The following is a 19,070-nucleotide window of genomic DNA, read 5'->3' as shown; positions in this document are numbered from 1 at the left end:
CCCAAAGTTTATCGGCCGCAATTTTAAATAGGACTACAGTGCTCTCTGCTGCTGTATGCTGTGCTGCATCTCATGCTGAGAAGTTCAGTGCTGCGTTAGGTAAAAATATGTCATACCCTTAATGCAGGGGACAGTCGTCCTCTTCTCAACACAGTAGTTTAAAACAAAAAAAAATTGATTTTTTTTCCTGCATATATTGACTTACTGTAAGCAGACGGTGCCATTATCACTGCAGTTTTCCTTTAAGGTGCTTTGATATTATTCGCCCTATTAGGATCACATCAAAGCACCACCCTCTGAAATGGGGTCCAGCTGAGGTGCAACGTAGCTGTGGAGTAGCAGAATAGTTGTGCATGTTGTCCCCAACATGCAGCAGTGTCTCTATGCTGGCTCCTTCCATCCCTCCCTGCATCCCTCCCCCCTTCCACCCTAAGAAAACACAAGCAAAACAGAAAACAAGCCATCGTAGAAACGTTCTGACTATTGGATTTAAAGGCCAGCGTGCTCCAATATATATTAACATCTTAATGGGAAAGCTCTGCATGTATACATTTACTACTCTCTGACAAGAGGGAATTAAATGTCAGAAGGATTTGTAGCATCTATAATTGAATTGGTGCTGAGAAAAGCAAATCTTAAGGAAGAATAACATATTAGGATTAGCAAATAATGTGGCATTTTGTCAGTTCCTGCCATCTCGTCTGTTCCCTCTTCAGTAATAAAGTTGTGATTTCTTTTTTTAATCATAGATATGAAGCAGGAATAGCTTTTGTGAATTGGAGACAGCATTTTAAAGCAGATTCCGGTTTTTAAGGTCAAGTTTGTCTTTCTTGGCACAAATTTGGGGAATGATTCCCCGCTCCGAAGTCTCAACACTTTATTACCAAGGAAATAATGAGTGGCATCCATCAGCGATGCTCATTCAATATGAAATAATCCGCAACCTGGGATTATTTCTGCTGGGCAGCACCCCGAAGTAAAGGCAGTGGGAACCCCTGTGAGCCCCAGAGGATGCAGACTGATGAATTTCTACTGCCTTGTTCCTTCTTTCCTGTTTAAAAAGGAGAAACAATTTGGCGAGAGGGCTTCCGCTTTGAAAAATCTGATTTTTGTGCTATTTTAATTTGCAAGTGGTTCCTTCAGAGAGCAAATCGATGCATCGTAGGAAGGACAGGAAGAGGAGTTAATTCCAGTAAGTGCAGGGGTTGTAGTGCTTCTAAATGCGGAGTGTTTATTTTTAAACAGAGCTCCTGCCTGTTTTGTCCAGCACATTCGCAATTAGAAGAGCTATTCCTTGGGTAATTAATATGAAAATATAAATATATCTTTAAAGTCAGAAGTGCACCATCAGCGGCTGCACGGTTGGGTATCACATGGTTTGCAGCCACTGTGGGGTTGGGTACATCCTTCAGACCTAAGCTTGATGAAGAAGGTATTTAGCCATGTACCTAACAGAATGATTCTTGTCTGAAGCTGCAGTGGCCCCAGAACACCCCAGGCTCTGGTTTTCCCTGGTTGCTGTTGCAGCAGCATCCCTGCCCAAGTGGGGTGGTCTGCTTGCCATGGTGCTGCACCACCCCAGGCATCATTCCCATCAGCGAGCAGGGATAGCCTGCTTCTTGCCAAAGCAGCAAATGCTGGGAAGTGTTCACGACACAGTTTGTTCCTACTGAAGTATTGTATTTTTTTTTTTTTTTTAAAAAGGAAGAAAAAATGCCTTTTTTAGAGGCAGTTTGTTCTGGCAGCTTGCCACAGCAAGTAGAAATCCTTCCATCGTGGCTCCAGGATGTGCACCATGTTTTTAAATGCTTATTGTTATTTGTCTTCACCAGAAAGCTGGGAAACATTGACCTCAAAGGCAGCACTTCCCCTTGGACACGGAGCTGCTGACAGTTCAAGATGTGTTAATTCTCACAGAGCTGTGCACAGGGCTTTTCCACCAAAAAAAGTCTATTCTGGGTTGTTTCACAATTAAGTTTTATCCTTTGAGTGCACTTTGGTGTTACAGTGTAAGAGAGAATTTTTGTGTTTGGGTTCTTTGGGTCTCATTTTTATTCTGATGGCGAATGCCTGTGCAATAACTTGCCCGTGGTACATGTTCCCTTTGCTGAACCCCAGGCTTTAACATGCATCCTGGCTTGCTCCTCCCACTGCTCAGTGACCCGGTTTGGGTTATGTGGAAGCAAAAGCCTTATGGTTTACAGCGGTGTCTTTTTTGTCCCGTTGAGTTGAGCTCATTAGGCGAGTCACTGGAAGGGGTTCTCCCTTTGTGATGCTCGTGGGCCGTTCTTTGTTTTATCCCCCAACGGGCACCAGAGCTTGGCAGCATCAAACCATTGCGTGTGCCAAAGCTGCTGCTTCGAAAAGTTGAAGAAATACTCCAGGGTTTTTTCTTAAATTGTTTTAATTAAAGCGTGCTATACAGCGCTCCCAGTCACGAGTTATTTACTTGCATCCCTTAGTGCTTCATCTTAGAACAGAATTGGAAATATCGATAGAAAGCGTAAATCCTGGGCTCCTGCTTGAGAGCATTGTATCAGGTTTCAGCTCAAAAGAGCACCATTACCTTTAGCTGTCACGGATCTGTACGCTTGATCGATAAACTTCAAATATTATTAGAGGTGGAGGCTTCAGAGATTTGCTCTGTTCTTTGGAGAGAGACCGGGATAAATCTTTCTTAAAAATTGACTTGAATTTGCACTCTCAGTCTTCCTGGTAAAATGCATTTCTCTTAGGTGCCTGGGCAGCTGCACGCAGGGCAGATTTATAGGCCATGTGCTTCTTGTAGTGAAAGATCTAAATGGTAAATCCTTCACATATGACTTCACAAATCATGTAAAGTTAAAAGATTTTTACCGTTTCTGTTGCTGCTGTGCTTAAATTGTAAGGTATGGCCAGTAAATCATTTTAATGGAGGTGTCGCGCTTGACTCAATAAAAAAAAAAAAGAGAGACAATGGTTTAGCTTCTATTCCAAAATGTTAATGTATTAATCAACGGGTAGAATAATTGTTTTTTACTACGTTATAAATCTCAGTTGCCATTAGAATTGCAGCGAGGGTTGATGTAGCCGCGTTCTTAAATTAAAATTGTTTACACTGCTATACATTCATTTTACACGGCCATAGCTCATTCCGGGTTCATTTTGGAGTTGTTCCTCCGCCAAATAAGTCATTCCTCTCCCGGTGATGGCATCCTAAGGGAGAGATGCTTATAAAAGAAAACTAATTGCATGGTGAGGAGTTAAATAAATAAAATAAAGCAGTTGGAGGCGATGCACAATTATTGCTCACTATCTGCTTTTGAAGAGGTTTTTATAGTCGGGATTAAGAGTTTTGTGTCTCCGGACGTCATGAGCTGTAATGAACAGAAAAGGTCATGCTTAATTATGTAATTTTGAGTTCTTGTTGGGGGAGATGATGGCTGTAGATGCATTTACAGAGCTCGGTTGATTGTTTCTTTTTGGGCTGATGTTTAAGTGTTTTCACCGGGGCACTTGTTAATGATGTCTTTCCAGAGCTAACGATTCATACTGCCATATTGTACTGCTACTTGCTGTGCCCTCTGCCCCTAAGGAAGATTGGAATTTGGGGAGTATCCTAGGGGAACCTCCAAAAACTCGTGCCCACCAATGATTCCACATCTCTTCTCTTCCTTTCCCTGTCCCAGCTGTCCACCAGTAGTGGTAGTGCTGCTGCTTGTAGCGGGAGGCACCTGGCGAGGTATCGGCCAGATCAGTTCACCCTGAACTCATCTGTCTGGATAGCTCCACGCTTTATCCCTTCTCCTTTGGAAAGCAGAAAGGTGGCTTTTCCAAACCGGAGGGCGGCTGCAACCAAAACCTTCACGTTGTGTCGTAGTAAGTCCCCAATTCTTACTGCTCTTCTAATCTCAACAGATTCTCGTGCAGGTGAGGAAGGGGCAATAAGGAGCGTGGACCATGCAGTCGTCGGTGGTGTCGTGGCCGTGGTTGTATTTGCCATGCTTTGCCTGCTCATCATTTTAGGGCGATATTTTGCAAGACATAAAGGTAAGACAAAGACTGCAACTGGAAAATGAACGGACTTGGCACGTGCTTCAGCTCCCGCGTGGTGTTTTGGCTCTCTGGGTGCTTTAGAAGAGCATCTCTTCTCTTTTAAACGAGGAAAGTTGTGGCAGGCGACCAGTGTGCTGTGCTGAGTGTGCTCGGTACACAAGTTAGAGCTGAAATTTGGAGGTCTGGCTACAAAACCTCATTGACCTGAGGTGGTGCCTATGTGCCAGGTGGTTTTTTTGTAATGTGATGGGTCTGTGAGGCCGAGCCCACGTGCGGTGCTGTGACCACTCCAGCCCCTGTGTTCGCACCGAACGATTTATGTTTACCAGCTTCACTGAGAGCATTTGGAAAAGCTTCCAAGTGTTGGAAGCAAAAAGAAGTTGCGCACTGGGGTGTCTCAGGCAGGACTGTGGAAACCTCTGCTCCGTGTGCTGGGGTTACTGGTGCTCTGGGACTTGCTCTCGGGCTCTTCCTTTCTGGTGGTGTTGATTGCCCATCCTGCTCGTGGCTTTGTTGCTAACTCTTGCCGTGTCACACAGCGTACCGCTTCCTTTGCAGGTACATATTTCACTCATGAAGCCAAAGGAGCTGACGATGCAGCCGACGCAGACACAGCTATCATCAATGCAGAAGGAGGACAAAACAACTCCGAAGAAAAGAAAGAGTACTTCATCTAGAACAGCCTTGGTTTCAATGAGGTGTCCAACCGTGGACGGTTACTGGCCCTATTTAAACGCTAAAGAGACAGTGATATTGGAAGTTGCAACCAGCTTGTGTCTTTTTTAAAGAGAAACGCAAATGGGTGGAGAGCTGTGAGACTGGGAGGGTCTGGGATTTGCTGTGTAAAAATATTCTTCGTAAAGTACACTCTGCTGTTCGACACCTCAGTTCGTTTGGGTTTTGTTTTTTTGGCCAAGTCCGGCTTGGGTTTAGTTTAGTGAAGTCATTTGCAGAAGATTCTGTGCCTTGTTTTATTTCTGTTTGTTTGGGTTTGGGAGGAGGCTGGGAAGAAGAGGGGCTTCTGTGCGTTAGTTCCCTTCGGGTTTCTGTGGCTCTTTGTTTCCCCTTTGGTCCTCTGTTTCTGGAGTTGCCTGCTGGGACCCCTTGGAATAGGTTGGTTTCTTTCAAGGTGTTTTTTCCTTCTTTTTATCTTCACTGTTTTCTGTTGGAAACTCGGTTTCATCGGAGGAGAACCAGCACATTTTAGATTTCATAGTTTGCAATTCGCTGTACCCATATTCCATTTTCTCTATTGTCGTAAAGGCTTGGATAAACAAACAAACGAGAACCTGTTTGTGGCTGCCCGTGTTCCAAATGCTTTAGATTGATGGAGACTAGAAAATAGCCCGCAACTCAGAAAAGGTGCTGCCCGTCCGCGGTGCATCCATCCGCACCCAGGCTCTGCTCCCAGCCAGGTGCCCTGCAGCCCCCAGCGGCTCTGGAGTGCAGGATCTGCCCCACAAAGGGTTTAGGGCAGGATTTCTGCTCGGATAATGTTGCAAACTGCTCTCTGTCCTGACTTCTCCCCGATTTGCTAGCACAGGAAAAGCCCTCCCAGAGTGCCAAAGGCTGCGAGTGTGCAGCTCTGTGGTTCTGTCCCCCTCCATTGGTGTGGTGCTTGGAAGGCATCAGGGTGGGTGTGGGGTTGGATGCTCATCCCACTAGGATGGCCCATGTGTCTCTAACCCCAAAGCCATCACTGCGTCCCACACCATGTCAGGTCCGAGCCCCGGGGCGGCTGGACAGGTACAACTGCCTTTTATTTTATTTTATTTTGATTCTGATGGATAAAAAGTGGAAATTTGCGTGAAAAAAATTACAGTGCTAACTGACTTATTAAAGCCATAGGTAAAAAGGAGAATTTAGGTAGATTATAGATTGGTGACAGATAGCAAATCGCAACGAGAAGGCGCTATGGGAATCCTACCTGAATTTGGTGAATTACCTTGGATGTAGAGAGGTACTTTTTTTTTTTTTACTGTGTTTATGTGGAACGTGTATGCTGATTTATTTAAGGGTAACATTAATCTTAGCATCAGGTGTTTTTTTTTTTAGGGGGCCGGGGGGGGTCATCTTTCTGTGTGTTTTTTTTGTTGTTGTTTGTTTGTTTGTTTTTAATTGTTTTTGGCAGAACCATTGTAACGCAGGATCTGTTGGGAATGGGATGGCATGAAAACAAACAAGTCCGTTCCGTAGTAGTCGGTCTTTTCCCTTAATACAAGAAGAAGAAACTCACAGGAATAGCTTTTTTTTTTTTTCCTCCTGAGCAAACTTTGTCGAGCGCAGCTCTTTTCTGAGCCTTCAGCACCATTGCCAAACCACACCATGGTGAGAAGCATTCAGCATGTAGAGTTCGGGGGGGGGGGCGTTTTTTACTCGTCGGTCACAGAATTGGCATCCTGTTTTTGGACAGCCCATCTTTGTTTTGGAAGTGTACAGTAGTGCAGTGTTACCGATGTAACTTTGACTTAAAATGTTGACATGTCTCAGGTTCATGTGTTTTGATTGGTGTTTTCCGTCTCAGGTAGATTGCAACAATTTCGGCCCCACACATTGGAAAAGAAAAACAGAATGATAATAATAATAATAATAAAAAACAGGAAATTACGAATTTTAGTTGTATATTGGTTTATGTATTTTTTCTTCAGTATACAGTGCACTGTTTGAAATGTATTGTTGAGTATTACTTTGTACAGCTTTAGGTCATTAGGATTTTTAAGTGTGAAGAAAGAACAAACACGTTTAAAGGAGAATTACAAATGAAGGAAGCGTGACTGATGCTAAACAGCCTTGTTCTTTATTCACCCAGCCTTTTTATTTTTTCCCCTTAGGCCAGTTCTGTTTTAAGGTGTCCATGGAAGATGTTACAATGTAAGAAAAATACATATCCATCTGTTCCCATTCACATTTTGTATCGGTTCATGTATACCATTTTTACAAAGAAAAAAAAGTACTATAAAATATCTGTCTTCTTAATAAAAAAAAATTAATGTTACAAAACTACCTTTGCCTCTCATCCTGCACTCTTTGCTGCTCAGCAGGTAGCAGACAGAGCTCTGCATTGCAGTGGGAAGGGAAGGTTGGTGCTGGTAAATTAGGTCTGATTTTTGGGTGGTCTTGCACAGAGCCAGGACTCTCTGAACCTTATGTGTCCCTTCCTGGTTGGGATAGTCTATGATTCTGTATCACCTGTTTTTAGGATTTGGGGCTCCTGCGTGCCTTTGTTGATGCTGCCTTCCAGTATCTCCTGCCAGTCTGAGAAGGGAGCCTTGTTCTCTAGGTTGGCTCCGTTGGGAAATCTCTGATGCATTTTCTCAGGCTGCTGAATCCACAAGAGCAGTGCTGCAGCTCAGCTCCCCTCTGGGAGGGGACCAACATTCCTGGCTGGAGAGCCATAGAGGTCAGTGCAGTGCTTTGCCTTCTCCCAGCACCATTTTGTCACAAACTCACCCAATTCTGCAAGGGAACATTGGCACACGTTAGTCCATAGTAGAGTTTGAGCAGTACTTCCTAAAGGGCCAAACGAGAAGGAGGAAAAAGCTGCTGGAAGTGCTTGGACTGAGCACTTCCAGTTGCTGTATGAAGCTGATATCTGATATTTAAAAGATCGTTGGTTGGTTTGTTGCATTGCTTTGTTTAGCTTTGTTTTGTTTTTAAAGAAAGATGGCTATCTTGAGTATTTAATTAGAGTTTCAGCATAATGTGCTGGTTGGCGAGCACTGTAATAAGGTTGCTTTGCTTTGTTCAGCTCCTGGGTGGGGGAGGACGGTCCCTGGTGAGAAGCACTTGGCACGTTGTGCACACACCTGTGCTCAGCAGTGCAGCACCCGCTGGCATTGCAGAGCATTTCAGTGGTGGGAGGGACATGGCAACGTCTGTTGGGACAGCCAATGCAAACACAAAAGGTTTTGTTGCCTTGGGAGATTTCTAGCTGTTCTCAAAGTTTTATTCCTGAAAGCCTAGAGGAGCGTTCCATGATACGGTGTTGAGATGGGTCTTGGGGAGACTTTAGGGGAGGATCAGGTTGGATATGAGGAAAAACTTCATCTCCCAAGGAGTGGTTGGGCACTGAAATGGGCTGCCCAGGGGGGTGGTGGGGTCGCTGTCCCTGGAGGTGTTCAAGAAATGTGGAGATGTGGCACCAAGGGATGGGGTCAGTGGGCAATACTGGTGGTAGGCGGACAGTTGGACTGGATGATCTTAGAGATCCTTTCCAACCTTTGTGATTCTGTGCAGATCACACATTCAGAGCAAGTGGAGCTTGCTGTAAATCCCATGGGAAAAAAAGAGCTGGAAATTCAGCTCTGGTGTGAGTTCAGATTTCCAGCCCTGACACAGGGTGTTGTCTTTTAGATGACACTTGCATGTTCAGAACCAGTGTATAACCCCTGTGGCACTTCATTCCTTACGCGGAGTTGCACAGCCATTAGTTCTTTGTGAAGCACCTGCTTCCCAATGCACAGCACTCTGAAGAACAACAGCAACGCAGTTCATAAGACAGAGTTGTTCACAGAAGGTAAGGACTGAGCAGAACACAGGCGAGTGCCAGGTGGCAACCTGGGGAGCTCCGAGCTGAGTTAGAAGATGTAAGTCCACACCAAACTGGGGCACTGCCAGCAAAACTGGGATCCAGAACTGGGAGAAGACCTGTGAGCATGATGCTGGCCGTGGAAGGCGGCTCACCCCGACTCGCACGCCTGATCCTTAAAGCCAGAGCTGCCGCTGAGCAGAACAAAAGGGAACCGTGGGAAAATCAAAGCGTGTTCACCTCCTTCAGTCTCCGCTGCCTTCCTGCACACACGGCTTGTCCTCTGCTCATATTCCTGATGCAAGAGCCTTAAATCTTCCCTAAGTGATAGCTTCTCAGGTTAATTAATCCCTACGCTTAAACTTGCTGCGAGCAGCGGGAAGTCCAGCCCGCAGTCAGCAATGTTACGATTGCATCTTCTAATACTGTTTATCCTGCATTAGTGTTTATTTGAGGAGAAAATTGATCTGTAACTGATATTTCAATCTTCCAGAGCTGGTGTTGGGCAGCCCAGTGCACAAGCTTTTAATAGTAGATGGGTATTTCAATCCTGTGACAGTAAGGGAGTGTTGGGATATGTGGTTTTCTCCACCCTATCCCTATTCCAGGCTCAGTTCTGATTATTTTCACCATTGTTCTCCACTGAATAGATACTACAGGGAGATGCATCATCTTAATCTCACAGCAAATGTGCTTGCGAAGAGCTTGCCATAGCCAGGCTGGTGTTCAATGCTTCCAAGTTGAATCCACCTCTTCGAGTAATGTTTTTCCTGCAGAAGTTCTGACACTGAGCAAAAAGCTTCAGGGCAAGCCAGAAAAGGGAGTAATTCCTCACCTTATATGAAATGAGCATGAGCATGTGTTCTTTGATCATTAGCGTGTTTATTTTCTAACTATTTCCATTTATAAGAGATTTTAGAATCACAGGTCTGAAGCTGGCTTGTGGTGCTTTCTCCCCCTTAAAGCCAAAACCAACTGCAGCACACGCTCGTGGTGTCAGAAACAAGGTTACGGAGTTGATGAGCGATTGAATTCCTTCCCCACCTGTTCCTCGCTCCCCTCTCTCTGAACGCTTTCTGGTCATTACCATTCAGGCAGCAGCGTTTCTGTCTGGCACAATGTCAATAGAACAGGTGAAAGAAAAATTCGGGAATCTTTATTCCGCTGGGAGAGAGATAATAATTTAAGGAGCGAGAGAAGGCAGCGCGAGAGAAATGTGCAGAGCGCAGCCAGCGCTTGGCACCGCTTCCGACGATGAGGAGTTGAAAGGAGGCACCACGGCGCAGTGCTCACGTGCAAACCTCATCCAAAGAGCTGCATTGTGTGCGTCTCCTCGCGTTGGTGCCGCGCTGCTCCTTGGCAGGCAGGCGGAGATGTTTGATGGCGAGCCCATCGGCGTGGAGATACCTAACGTGTGCCCAGCTGCCGAGGGAAGGAGCTCAGCGCTGACAGCTCATCATCTTCCAGTGCCACCCTGTCTGGAGACTCCTCCGTCGCGGAGAATAAATCCATTAAAACACTATAAAGACTGGGAGGAATAGCAAATCACAGCAACGCTGTTATCTCATGAATTTTAGCTGTATTCAGCAATGGCATCGCCTGTATTTTGCCTGCAAAGAACAACGGCTGGGGGAGTGGGGCAGTTCTGGTGCCAGATGCAGTCCCTCCCTGCGGCAGATGCACATTGCTGGGCTGAGCTGCCGAGGCCCAAGGAATGAAGCAGTGAACGTGTTAACACGGCCTGACCTCTTCCATCTGCCCCAGCCCCCGTGGATCCGTTAATAAGCAGTGCAATCTGCAAAAAAGAGCCTTTTATGGCTGAAAGTAGAAATCTATACAAAAAGTAACAGGAGAGTGGGTTTACTACTAACTATTTCTGGGTGTGGTGGAAAAAGTACAAAGGCATAATAACAGTTATTCCGGAATACTTCACGTCTTAAAAATGTGGTACCTATTTTATGGAACAGGTTACAGTGATTTTCTTTCTTTTTGACAGACTGAGAATCTCATTCATCAGAGAAGTATTTGATAGAATCGCAGGACTGTAGAGTGGCTTGGGTTGGAAGGGACCTCCAACACCATCTAATTTCAATGCTCCTGCCTTTTGCTGTGTTGGGACACGAGAGATAACAAACTAAATGGTGAACACACTGTCCTATTAAATAAGCTGCGCAGCAATTCATCAGTCTATATCTGCAGATGGGTAAGGCAACATGTGAAAAACTTCTGTCTTGCCTACCGCTGCAGGTGCAGTGAAACTGGGTGGAGTGGACCTTTCCTTTCTGAGATGGTCTTTGCTCTGAAATCTAAGGAAAGAATAGTAAAACAGCGGCATACTCTGCTGTGGAGCCAGCAGTTTGACTCAATGATCCTTCAGCCTGGTCCACTGGTTGGCAACCCTGCCCATAACAGGGGGTTGAAACTGGATGATCTTTAAGGTCCTTTTCAACCCAAGCCATTCTGTCTTTCTATGATCGTTCTGGGACATTCTGTGGCTCTCACATCTGCAGAGAGGAAGGTGGTACCCACCTGCTGCCATCACTGCACAGCACCTGGCACCTCTCAGTGCTGGTAACATTTATCTGCGTGATACACATCCACATGCACCTATAGGTGAGTACCTCATGAATACCAGAAGCTGGTTTAATTTTGTGTGCTCCGCCACAAAATGCCCACAATGTGTTGCAATGGCAGAGGTTCTCCATCGTTCCCACTGTGTTTGCTCTTTGCCTCTCAGCCCCGAGGGCGCTGGGCTGTGATTAACGCTGCGTCCGCCTTGAAGCACAGCCCTGCTGCTCGTTGTGGTCATTTTTAACAACTCAGTAAGCACAGAGAGGGATGTGGGGACCAGCAAAGCCATCACGAGGCAAAGCTGCTGCGAGAGACAAGGAAGGGATGAGGCTGCGTGGTTATGGCCACGTCTCAGCTTCTGGAGTTAAAGCTGATAGAAGTTTGATTGAGCGTTAATAGCCTATTAAGAACCCAGTTGTGAACATCGCTCAGTGAAAATGCTGCCAGCCCCAGCTTTTGTGAGAGCAAATAAGCTGCCTGTTGCAGAGTTCATGATTTATTTATGGACATGTGTGGCTCATTCATGCCATGCCCCAAATCGGGACATTTCTCATTATTCTCGCGTTTGCCAGCGCCTCTGTGCTGGGCAGGAGACGCAGTTGCTTTGCTCTCAGGCTGTTTACCTTCTGTGAATGTTGAGCAGAGCCTTTGCCAAGACTTTGGATTCAGCTCCTCAAATAGCCCAGCTATTTCCCCAGTCATGTGTATTAAACCACTGCTCCCTTTAATCTTGGCAATTTCAGGCTGCAGCATCCATCTGTTTGGAAAAAGAAACCCAAATAAAGCACTGCTTGAAATGATCACAGATTTACTTCGCTGTAACTTCAAAAGATTCTTATTTAGACTTCATTACGTCCCAGGGAATAGGGAGGTCTGCCTGGGACAACTGGAGCTTAATCCACACTCTTAGATGACTCCAGTAGACTTGTGTCAACATCCAATCTCTTGAAGTTAACCAGCAAGTGACTGCGTTGTGCCTTTGTCCGGCCATTTAGAGCCATGCAGAGCAGGAAATCCACCAAGAAACCTCTCTGATTGCATTTGCTGAGATCTAGGAAGCAGGAGCAATTTTCCATGCTGCCCATTTTGTGCTCCCAACATCCCCCCTTCTTTCCTTGGCCATCACAAGCCAACACTCTTTGTCATTGAACATCCAGGCATCTTGGCTCCTAGAAAGCCCTCACAGCCCCAGGTTTTCCGAACAGCCCCACGGGTTAATGGGGCAACGCTCTGCATTAACTCTTCAAGCACCAAAACAAAAGCACTGCTGATAAAGCTGGAACAAATAGCATGCAGAATTGAGAGGCTCCAAATCTAACAGCCCTGGGAGCTGGCTCCAGCAGTGCTCCCCTTGGGCTGTGAGCCTGCTGCTGGTGAGTGGTTTTAATTAAAAGGACCGAAGGACATTTCATGAAATTGAAGAAAATGATCATTATTTAAACTAAAAGTGTAACGTTTGCCCTGAACTTAACATTTTCGCAAGTTGTGTAAGTAATTTGGAACTAATTGCATGATTATATTATTAGGTAAGAAATACAATTCTTTATTATTATTATGATGATTATTTTTTAACTAAGTACAAAGAGGAATTATTTTAACTTCTGATTGCATAATTACTGCCTTTTCTGCCAGGCTGGTATTTCTGGAAGTCAAGGCAGCTCATGCTACATGAAGTAAGGAGCGATAACTGACACTTCAAATTATATCGGGTAAAATGCACCTGAATTCTGAGCTCAGTGATTGAAATACTCTTGTGTTTAAAAAAAAAAGGTGGAGAGCTGGGGTGAGGTGCAACTGTCCAAGTCCACAGCATTGATCCAAGCTGGCCAGTCAGTTATCATCAGAAGTTCTGACACCAGACTAATAGGTTTTTCTGAAGATCCAATCACATTTTGCAGGCAGTGGCTCCTGGTGTGCCACATGGGATCACATCTGCTCCTCAACGCATTGATCATGCCAAGACCTGTGCTGTGCAGGCAGCACGGGGCAATGCAGAGCATTGCAAAGCAATGTAGGGCAAGGCAGAGTGATGCGGGGTGACGTGGAGCAATGAAGGGCAATGCAGAGCAATGCAAAGCAATGCAGAGTGACACAGGGGAATGCGGGGCAATGCAAAGCAATGTAAGGCAATGCAGGGCAATGCGGGGCAATGCAAAGCAGTGTAGGGTGATGCAGGGTGATGCAGAGCAATGCATGGCAATGGAAGGCAGTCTTGGACAATGCAGAGCAATAAAAGGCAGTACAGGGCAATACAGGTTAATGCAGGGCAATGCACAGCAATGCAGATCACTGCAGGGCAATGCAAGGCAATGCAGGGCTGCAAACACAGCACAGACACAACATCTACAGTACACACATGGAAATGAGTTGTACATGAGTCCTGTGAGCCTGGGCAGAGCAATTCAGTCCTCCACACTGAACAAGCCCATAATTCTGGTGGTTCCAATTTACCAGCCATTTGCAGAAGATTATCTCCCTTGCACACATTATCCTCCTCTGATTTTAAATGAACCCCACGTATCTGGATAACTTCAGCAACGGGAGAAAACAAATCCCAGCTAAAAAGCAATGCTCAGGCTAATAGTTTAACATCTGAATTAGTGCAACAGAGAAAATAATTTAAGTTTAATGGCCAATAAAAGTTTAAACTGGCTTTTCCTATTTCAAGAAGCAGTCATAGAGGCATTTCCTATTGTATGCTGAAGGCTTTTCCTGGAAAATGCGAATACATTGGGCCCAGCTGCATTAATACATTAATAATAGTGGTGGAGTCACCATCACTGGAAGCATTTAAGGAAAGGATAGATGTAGTACTGAGGGACGTGGATTAGTGGGCAACACTGGCAGTAGGTGAATGGTTGGACTGGATGATCTTAGAGGCCTTTTCCAGCCTTCGTGATTCTGTGATTGTATGAATACCTGCTTTAAGCTGTACGCCTCTGCCTACCTGCTGCACAGCCCTGTGCCTCCCTCCCGTCTCTCATCCTGTTTTGCAGAGCCAGAGCACTCTAAGTAATAGATGTAGAGTAGTATGGACACAATAGGAATACAGAATATAGATAGAAAGGACAAGGCTGGATACATTCAGCAGTTCCTCAGCAAGCAATGGGGGAAAATCAAAGGCAGGCAGATCTATCAGGCAGATCTATCAGTCCGAGTTTAGTTTGGGGGCAACCCTGACCTCGGGCTACAAAGAGAACTGTGCTCCTTCAGAGGAGGGCGTGCGCATGGCCCCGCACGGGGCTTCCTCCCATCCCAGGACTGTGCCACATGCAGCCCCCCCTGCCCGTACCCCCCTGTTCCCCACACACTGCTGCTGGGGTCCTTTCCTGGAGCCCCCGCTCCTCTCTGTACTCTGTTGGGCTGCAGCTGTCTGTTCTGCTTCCATCCGCTCCCTGTGAAATAAGGAGCATTTATCCGCCTCTGAGTACAAAGAGGAAAAGAGTCCCTGGTGTTTAAAACGGTGCTGAGACTCGCAGCACTCGCTAAGAACAGGGCTACTGCAGGGATCTGCTGTCTGCTTGGAGCGCTCTGCTGTAACCACTGTTGCTTTCTGCAAATCCCATTTTCCTCTGAACGGCTTAAATAAAGATTTGCTTCATGTCCTGCTAGCACTGGTGTTGTCCTTTGCCTTTCCTCCAAGTCCCACCCGCGTGCCCTCAGCATCCTTTGGGATGAGGGGGATTCCTCTGGCTTTGTAATGCATGCTGGGTGTTGGGGGCTGCTCCTATTTCAGGTTGGATATTAGGAAATATTTCTTCTCCAAAAGAGCAGACGGGCATTGGCACAGACTGCCCAGGGAGGTGGGGGGGTCACCATCCCTGGAGGGGTTCCAAAACCGTGGAGAGGTGGCACTGAGGGTCAGTGGGCACAGTGGGGATGGGTTGAGGTTGGACTTGGTGGTCTTTTCTAACCTTAATGGTTGTATGGTTCTGCTGGGGCATGCAGCTCACCCTGGGCTGGCCCCACTTGGTGTGAAGGCAGCACTGCTGCACTCCCCGCTCCTCTCTTCTTCCTGCAGGCTGGGTTTGATACTTCACCTTTCTCACAAAATGAAAAAGCAGACAGGATCCAGGTGTTCTGCTTCACTCTTAAGAACCAGGAGCGGCTCAGCCACTTATCTCCTTACTTCAGGAGCTGACAGAGCATCCCTGGAATGACAGCAAAAGCTTGTGTCCAACCTCATCCTCTTGCTTCCAACACACACCAATGCCACACGCCAGGCTCTCACATTTTGCAGGCTGCTCACTGCATTAACACACACACAGACCTTACAACGAGCCCAGCACAGCCACACTACACACACGAGGCTTTGCAGCCCCAGGAAGCACTCCTGGCCCTGCTGATGTTCCCTTTTCTGGGCAGTGCTGAGCAGGAGCAAAGAGAGCGGCCGTGTTTGTCTGTGACTGAGGAAAGGTGTACGTGGCCTTGATTGCCAATGGAAAATTAAGGCCCCGTGTCTTGCATTCATTCCTCCTTGATTACACGCCAGTACATAAACAAACCTTCAGCCTGCTGCCTGAGGGGTGTCAATGATCCACCTTTGCTTTCACTCGCCTCTCCTCCAGCAAATCTATAATGCATTTAATCTTCAGCAGTCACTCTCCTCAGTTTTTAAATGTCTAATTTGCTGCCGAGCGTGGCTTCAATTCTCTCTGTGCCACCGTTTGAACGCTCTGCCTCGTGCTTGCCCAATTGGATGTCTGCTTGGACAGACTGCACCTGATCCTTGGGAGGGAGAGAGGGAGGGAGGGAGTGAGGAGCACACTGAAGAGCAAAGATTTGCCAGCACTGCTGTCCAAGCAAACCCCTCCGTGTTCCAGGAGCCCATCTGTTTGCTGGTGCCACATTGATAGCAATGGGGCACGGGCTGCTCGGCGCCCACAGTCCTCCTTGCCCAGGGATGTGCTGCCATGAAGCACATCAACAGGACAGCAGGGAACAGGGGCTCCTCCAGCCTGCTCTCAGCATACAGCTGGGTGCTGTCCCTGCCCAGCCTTCCCCTACTCCCCACTGTCACCCCCAAAAATCCCCACCAACGTGGCAGCCCCCACCTGCTGGGGATGCAGCTGTGTTCTGTGCTCCTGCCCTGCCTGTCCTGCCCTGTGTGCAGCCACTTCCCTGCCACACCTGGGGATACTCAGTGCCCATCACACCCCACCTGCAGCACAGGGCTGGTGGGCAGAAAGTGGTGTTCCTTGGGCAGGAGCAACACGATCCTGTCCTGCACTGGTGTTGTGTCCATTCAGGATTGAACTCAGCAGGTAAGGAGGGCTGTGAGATGCAGCCGGTTGTGCTTTTCTCACGGGCTGTGGGTATCATCTGTTGGCTTTTTTTTCTGTGAAACCTGAGTTTTGTGTGCTGCTGTGGTGTCTGAGCACACATATTATTGTAGTGGGCAGTGCTGTGCTGTCAGCCTGCCTGGGCTGCGGGGCGGCATATGGGAGCAGCCTGGGATTTACATGAATGTTCAGAAAGCTTCTAAGTAGGGGGAGAAATTAAACGTGAAGGAGCCTGGTGAGCCTCCAGTTCTCTAGCTGTGTTGCTGGAGTGCTTTAGTGCACAGAAATGCAAAGGAAAGTGAGCTGGGAGATGAAATCTCTGAGGACATCTGTGGAAGTTCTTTTTGTTTTTATCAGTTAGGTCAGTGTCTTTCTCCTTCTGGGAGACTTGAATTAGGACAGAATGAAAACCGCATTTTCTTATGGCTGTGAGGTTTGAAGGACTGAAGACATTCAGCCCTGAAAGTGTATTTATTTTTGTTTTTCTAAGGGTTGTCTCTTTGCTTATGCAGACAGGGGCAAAATGAGGGTACTGCTCTGGGGCTGCTTTCATCCCCTGTGGTTCTGGGAGCTGTGGGTCAGCACTGGACTGAGGCTGGATGGGCAGAGAGCTGCCAGCTCCCAGGTCAGCATAACACAGTGTGGGTGCTCAGCTTTCCTGCTGCTTTTCTCCTAGGATTTCTCAGGGATGTGTTTGAGATGCACTTGTGTGAGAACAGTCTGCTTGGAGCAAAATATATTCAGATTATCAAACTCTCCATAAAATTTATAAGACATCTTTCCTGTGTATGTGTCTGTATGCTTCTTTATTTCTCTCCAGCCCTATCGAGGTCTGAGGCTTTTCTTTCCCCTAGCTTTTATCTCGTCATTTGAAATGACTCCTACAATATTTAATCTTTATCAGAAACTGTAAGCCTTGTATTTATTTTATGGGTCACTTCTTCATCCTTTTTCTTTGATGCTCTTGGGGCTGGATTCCATGGTAGGGAAGGGGGGGAAAAAGAAAGGGAAAAAAAGGGAATGGGGAAAGAAGCCCCGCTTGTTTCTCCCCGTCAACATTTGTCCAAATGACAGGCAAACAAATCAGAGCTCTGAAGGCTAATAGCAGGAAGATAAATCTGGCAGAAAGTAAATGGTTGCATGAGGGGATGGTGGAAATTTCCATCCCCAGCTATCTGGAGAGGACGGGAAGATTGCAGTGGGGTGGGAGCACTGCTCTGTTTGCATAACCATGGCTCTTGGAGGAGGAGGTCAGGGTGTAGGGAAAGATTAAGGTCAAAACCCATATGGCTGCTGGGGGGGGTCCCATCTGTACAAGGCTGTGGGTGTCACACGGGGGCTCTGCGTCCCCCCCAAAAAAGTTCAGTGCCTTAAATTCCCAATACCTGCCTCAAAGGCAAAATACCCTTTGCTCTCAGTGCCTTCTCTGCTATCTAGAAAGCTTTCACTTAGAGTGGCAGTGAATAAAAGATATTAGCATTCCAGGGGAGAGGCAGCACTGAAGGTAAAGGTGATCCACTGAATTTACTGTAGGAGCTGCAGAGACAGAGATCTGAAGGAGCAAAGTGCTCCCTGGGCATCCCAAGTCGTGTTTAGAAACCCCCATGTGGCCTCAGGTCCTTCTGTGTAGGACATTCCTCCACATTCTGGGAGCTGAGACGGTACAGTGAAGAAGACCCAGGGACTGGGAAGGGATGGCTGGGAGTTATTTGGTGATACAGAAGTGCTTACTGGTTTGTAGACCCCGCGTGTAGAAAGATGATGAATATTTCATGTCTTAAACAGTATCTGAAGCATGGAAAGGCAAAGATTCTCTTTTTCTTATCCTTGCTGTTGTGGTTTTTATGTTGGCTTTTTTTTTTTCCCCCAAAGTCAGGAAAATCTGTCAAAACGTTTATCAGAAATCTGTACAAACTGGCTAAGTGCTGCCAAGAGCTAATCTGCACAGGGCTAATAAGGAGGAAAGAAGTCACCATAGGCTTGCCACGGGCGCTCTCGATAAGGATTTATCGTAGGAAACTCAGGTGAAATACAAACCGCCCCAGGGAAGAGCAATGCTGATGTGCTGCTGTGAATGGCTGCAGCCCTGGGGAGATGTCCGGCTGTTGGGAAGGGGAGAGCAGGCTCCAGGCAAGGTCATGGCCAACTGGACCTCAGCTTTGTGACTCCTGCACAGGACGTGGAGTTAATAAAAGAGTAGCCTAGCAGAGTGAGGCAATGCTACTCTCTGATGGTAACCACTGCAGCGTGCACTGTGCTGGTCTGCATGCTGTTGCGTGTGGGTGTATGGATGTATGTGCCTCTTAGCAAAGAGGGGTTGGGTGAGGAAGCCGGGGTCTGGAGGATGCTTTCCAGAAGTTCTGCTTGTTGCTGAGATGCTCAGAAATCAGTGGCAGTGGAAGACATCAGTGAGGAGGACCGGTGTTTGTCTCTCCATGTGCATACAAGCTGTGGGGAGATGTCATTGTGGCCTTCCAGTACTTGAAGGGAGAGTACAAACAGGAGGGGGAATGGCTGTTTACGAGGGTGGATAGTGATAGGACAAGGGGGAATGGTTTAAACTGATACAGGGGAGGTTTAGGTTGGATATTAGGAAGTTTTTCACACAGAGGGTGGTGAGGCACTGGAACAAGTTGCCCAAGGAGGCTGTGGAT

At 46.9% G+C, this 19,070-nt stretch overlaps 1 protein-coding gene across 1 annotated transcript in view; it reads left to right on the top strand.

Moving 5' to 3' along the window:
* The window catches only part of CADM1 (cell adhesion molecule 1), a 160,638-nt gene extending 153,600 nt beyond the window's left edge, over window positions 1-7,038 (top strand). Inside the window, exons 13-14 of the mRNA XM_031556845.1 lie at window positions 3,898-4,029; window positions 4,594-7,038. Coding sequence (XP_031412705.1) covers window positions 3,898-4,029; window positions 4,594-4,712 — 251 coding nt within the window. The 3' untranslated portion in view covers window positions 4,713-7,038. The remainder of the gene's footprint in view (window positions 1-3,897; window positions 4,030-4,593) is intronic.
* The last annotated feature ends 12,032 nt before the right edge of the window (window positions 7,039-19,070 follow it).

The sequence above is a fragment of the Meleagris gallopavo genome, chromosome 26, assembly GCF_000146605.3.
Source record: "Meleagris gallopavo isolate NT-WF06-2002-E0010 breed Aviagen turkey brand Nicholas breeding stock chromosome 26, Turkey_5.1, whole genome shotgun sequence".
Lineage (NCBI taxonomy): Eukaryota > Metazoa > Chordata > Aves > Galliformes > Phasianidae > Meleagris > Meleagris gallopavo.
Note: the sequence above shows the minus strand (reverse complement) of the source record. Positions and strands in the feature narration are given on the sequence as shown.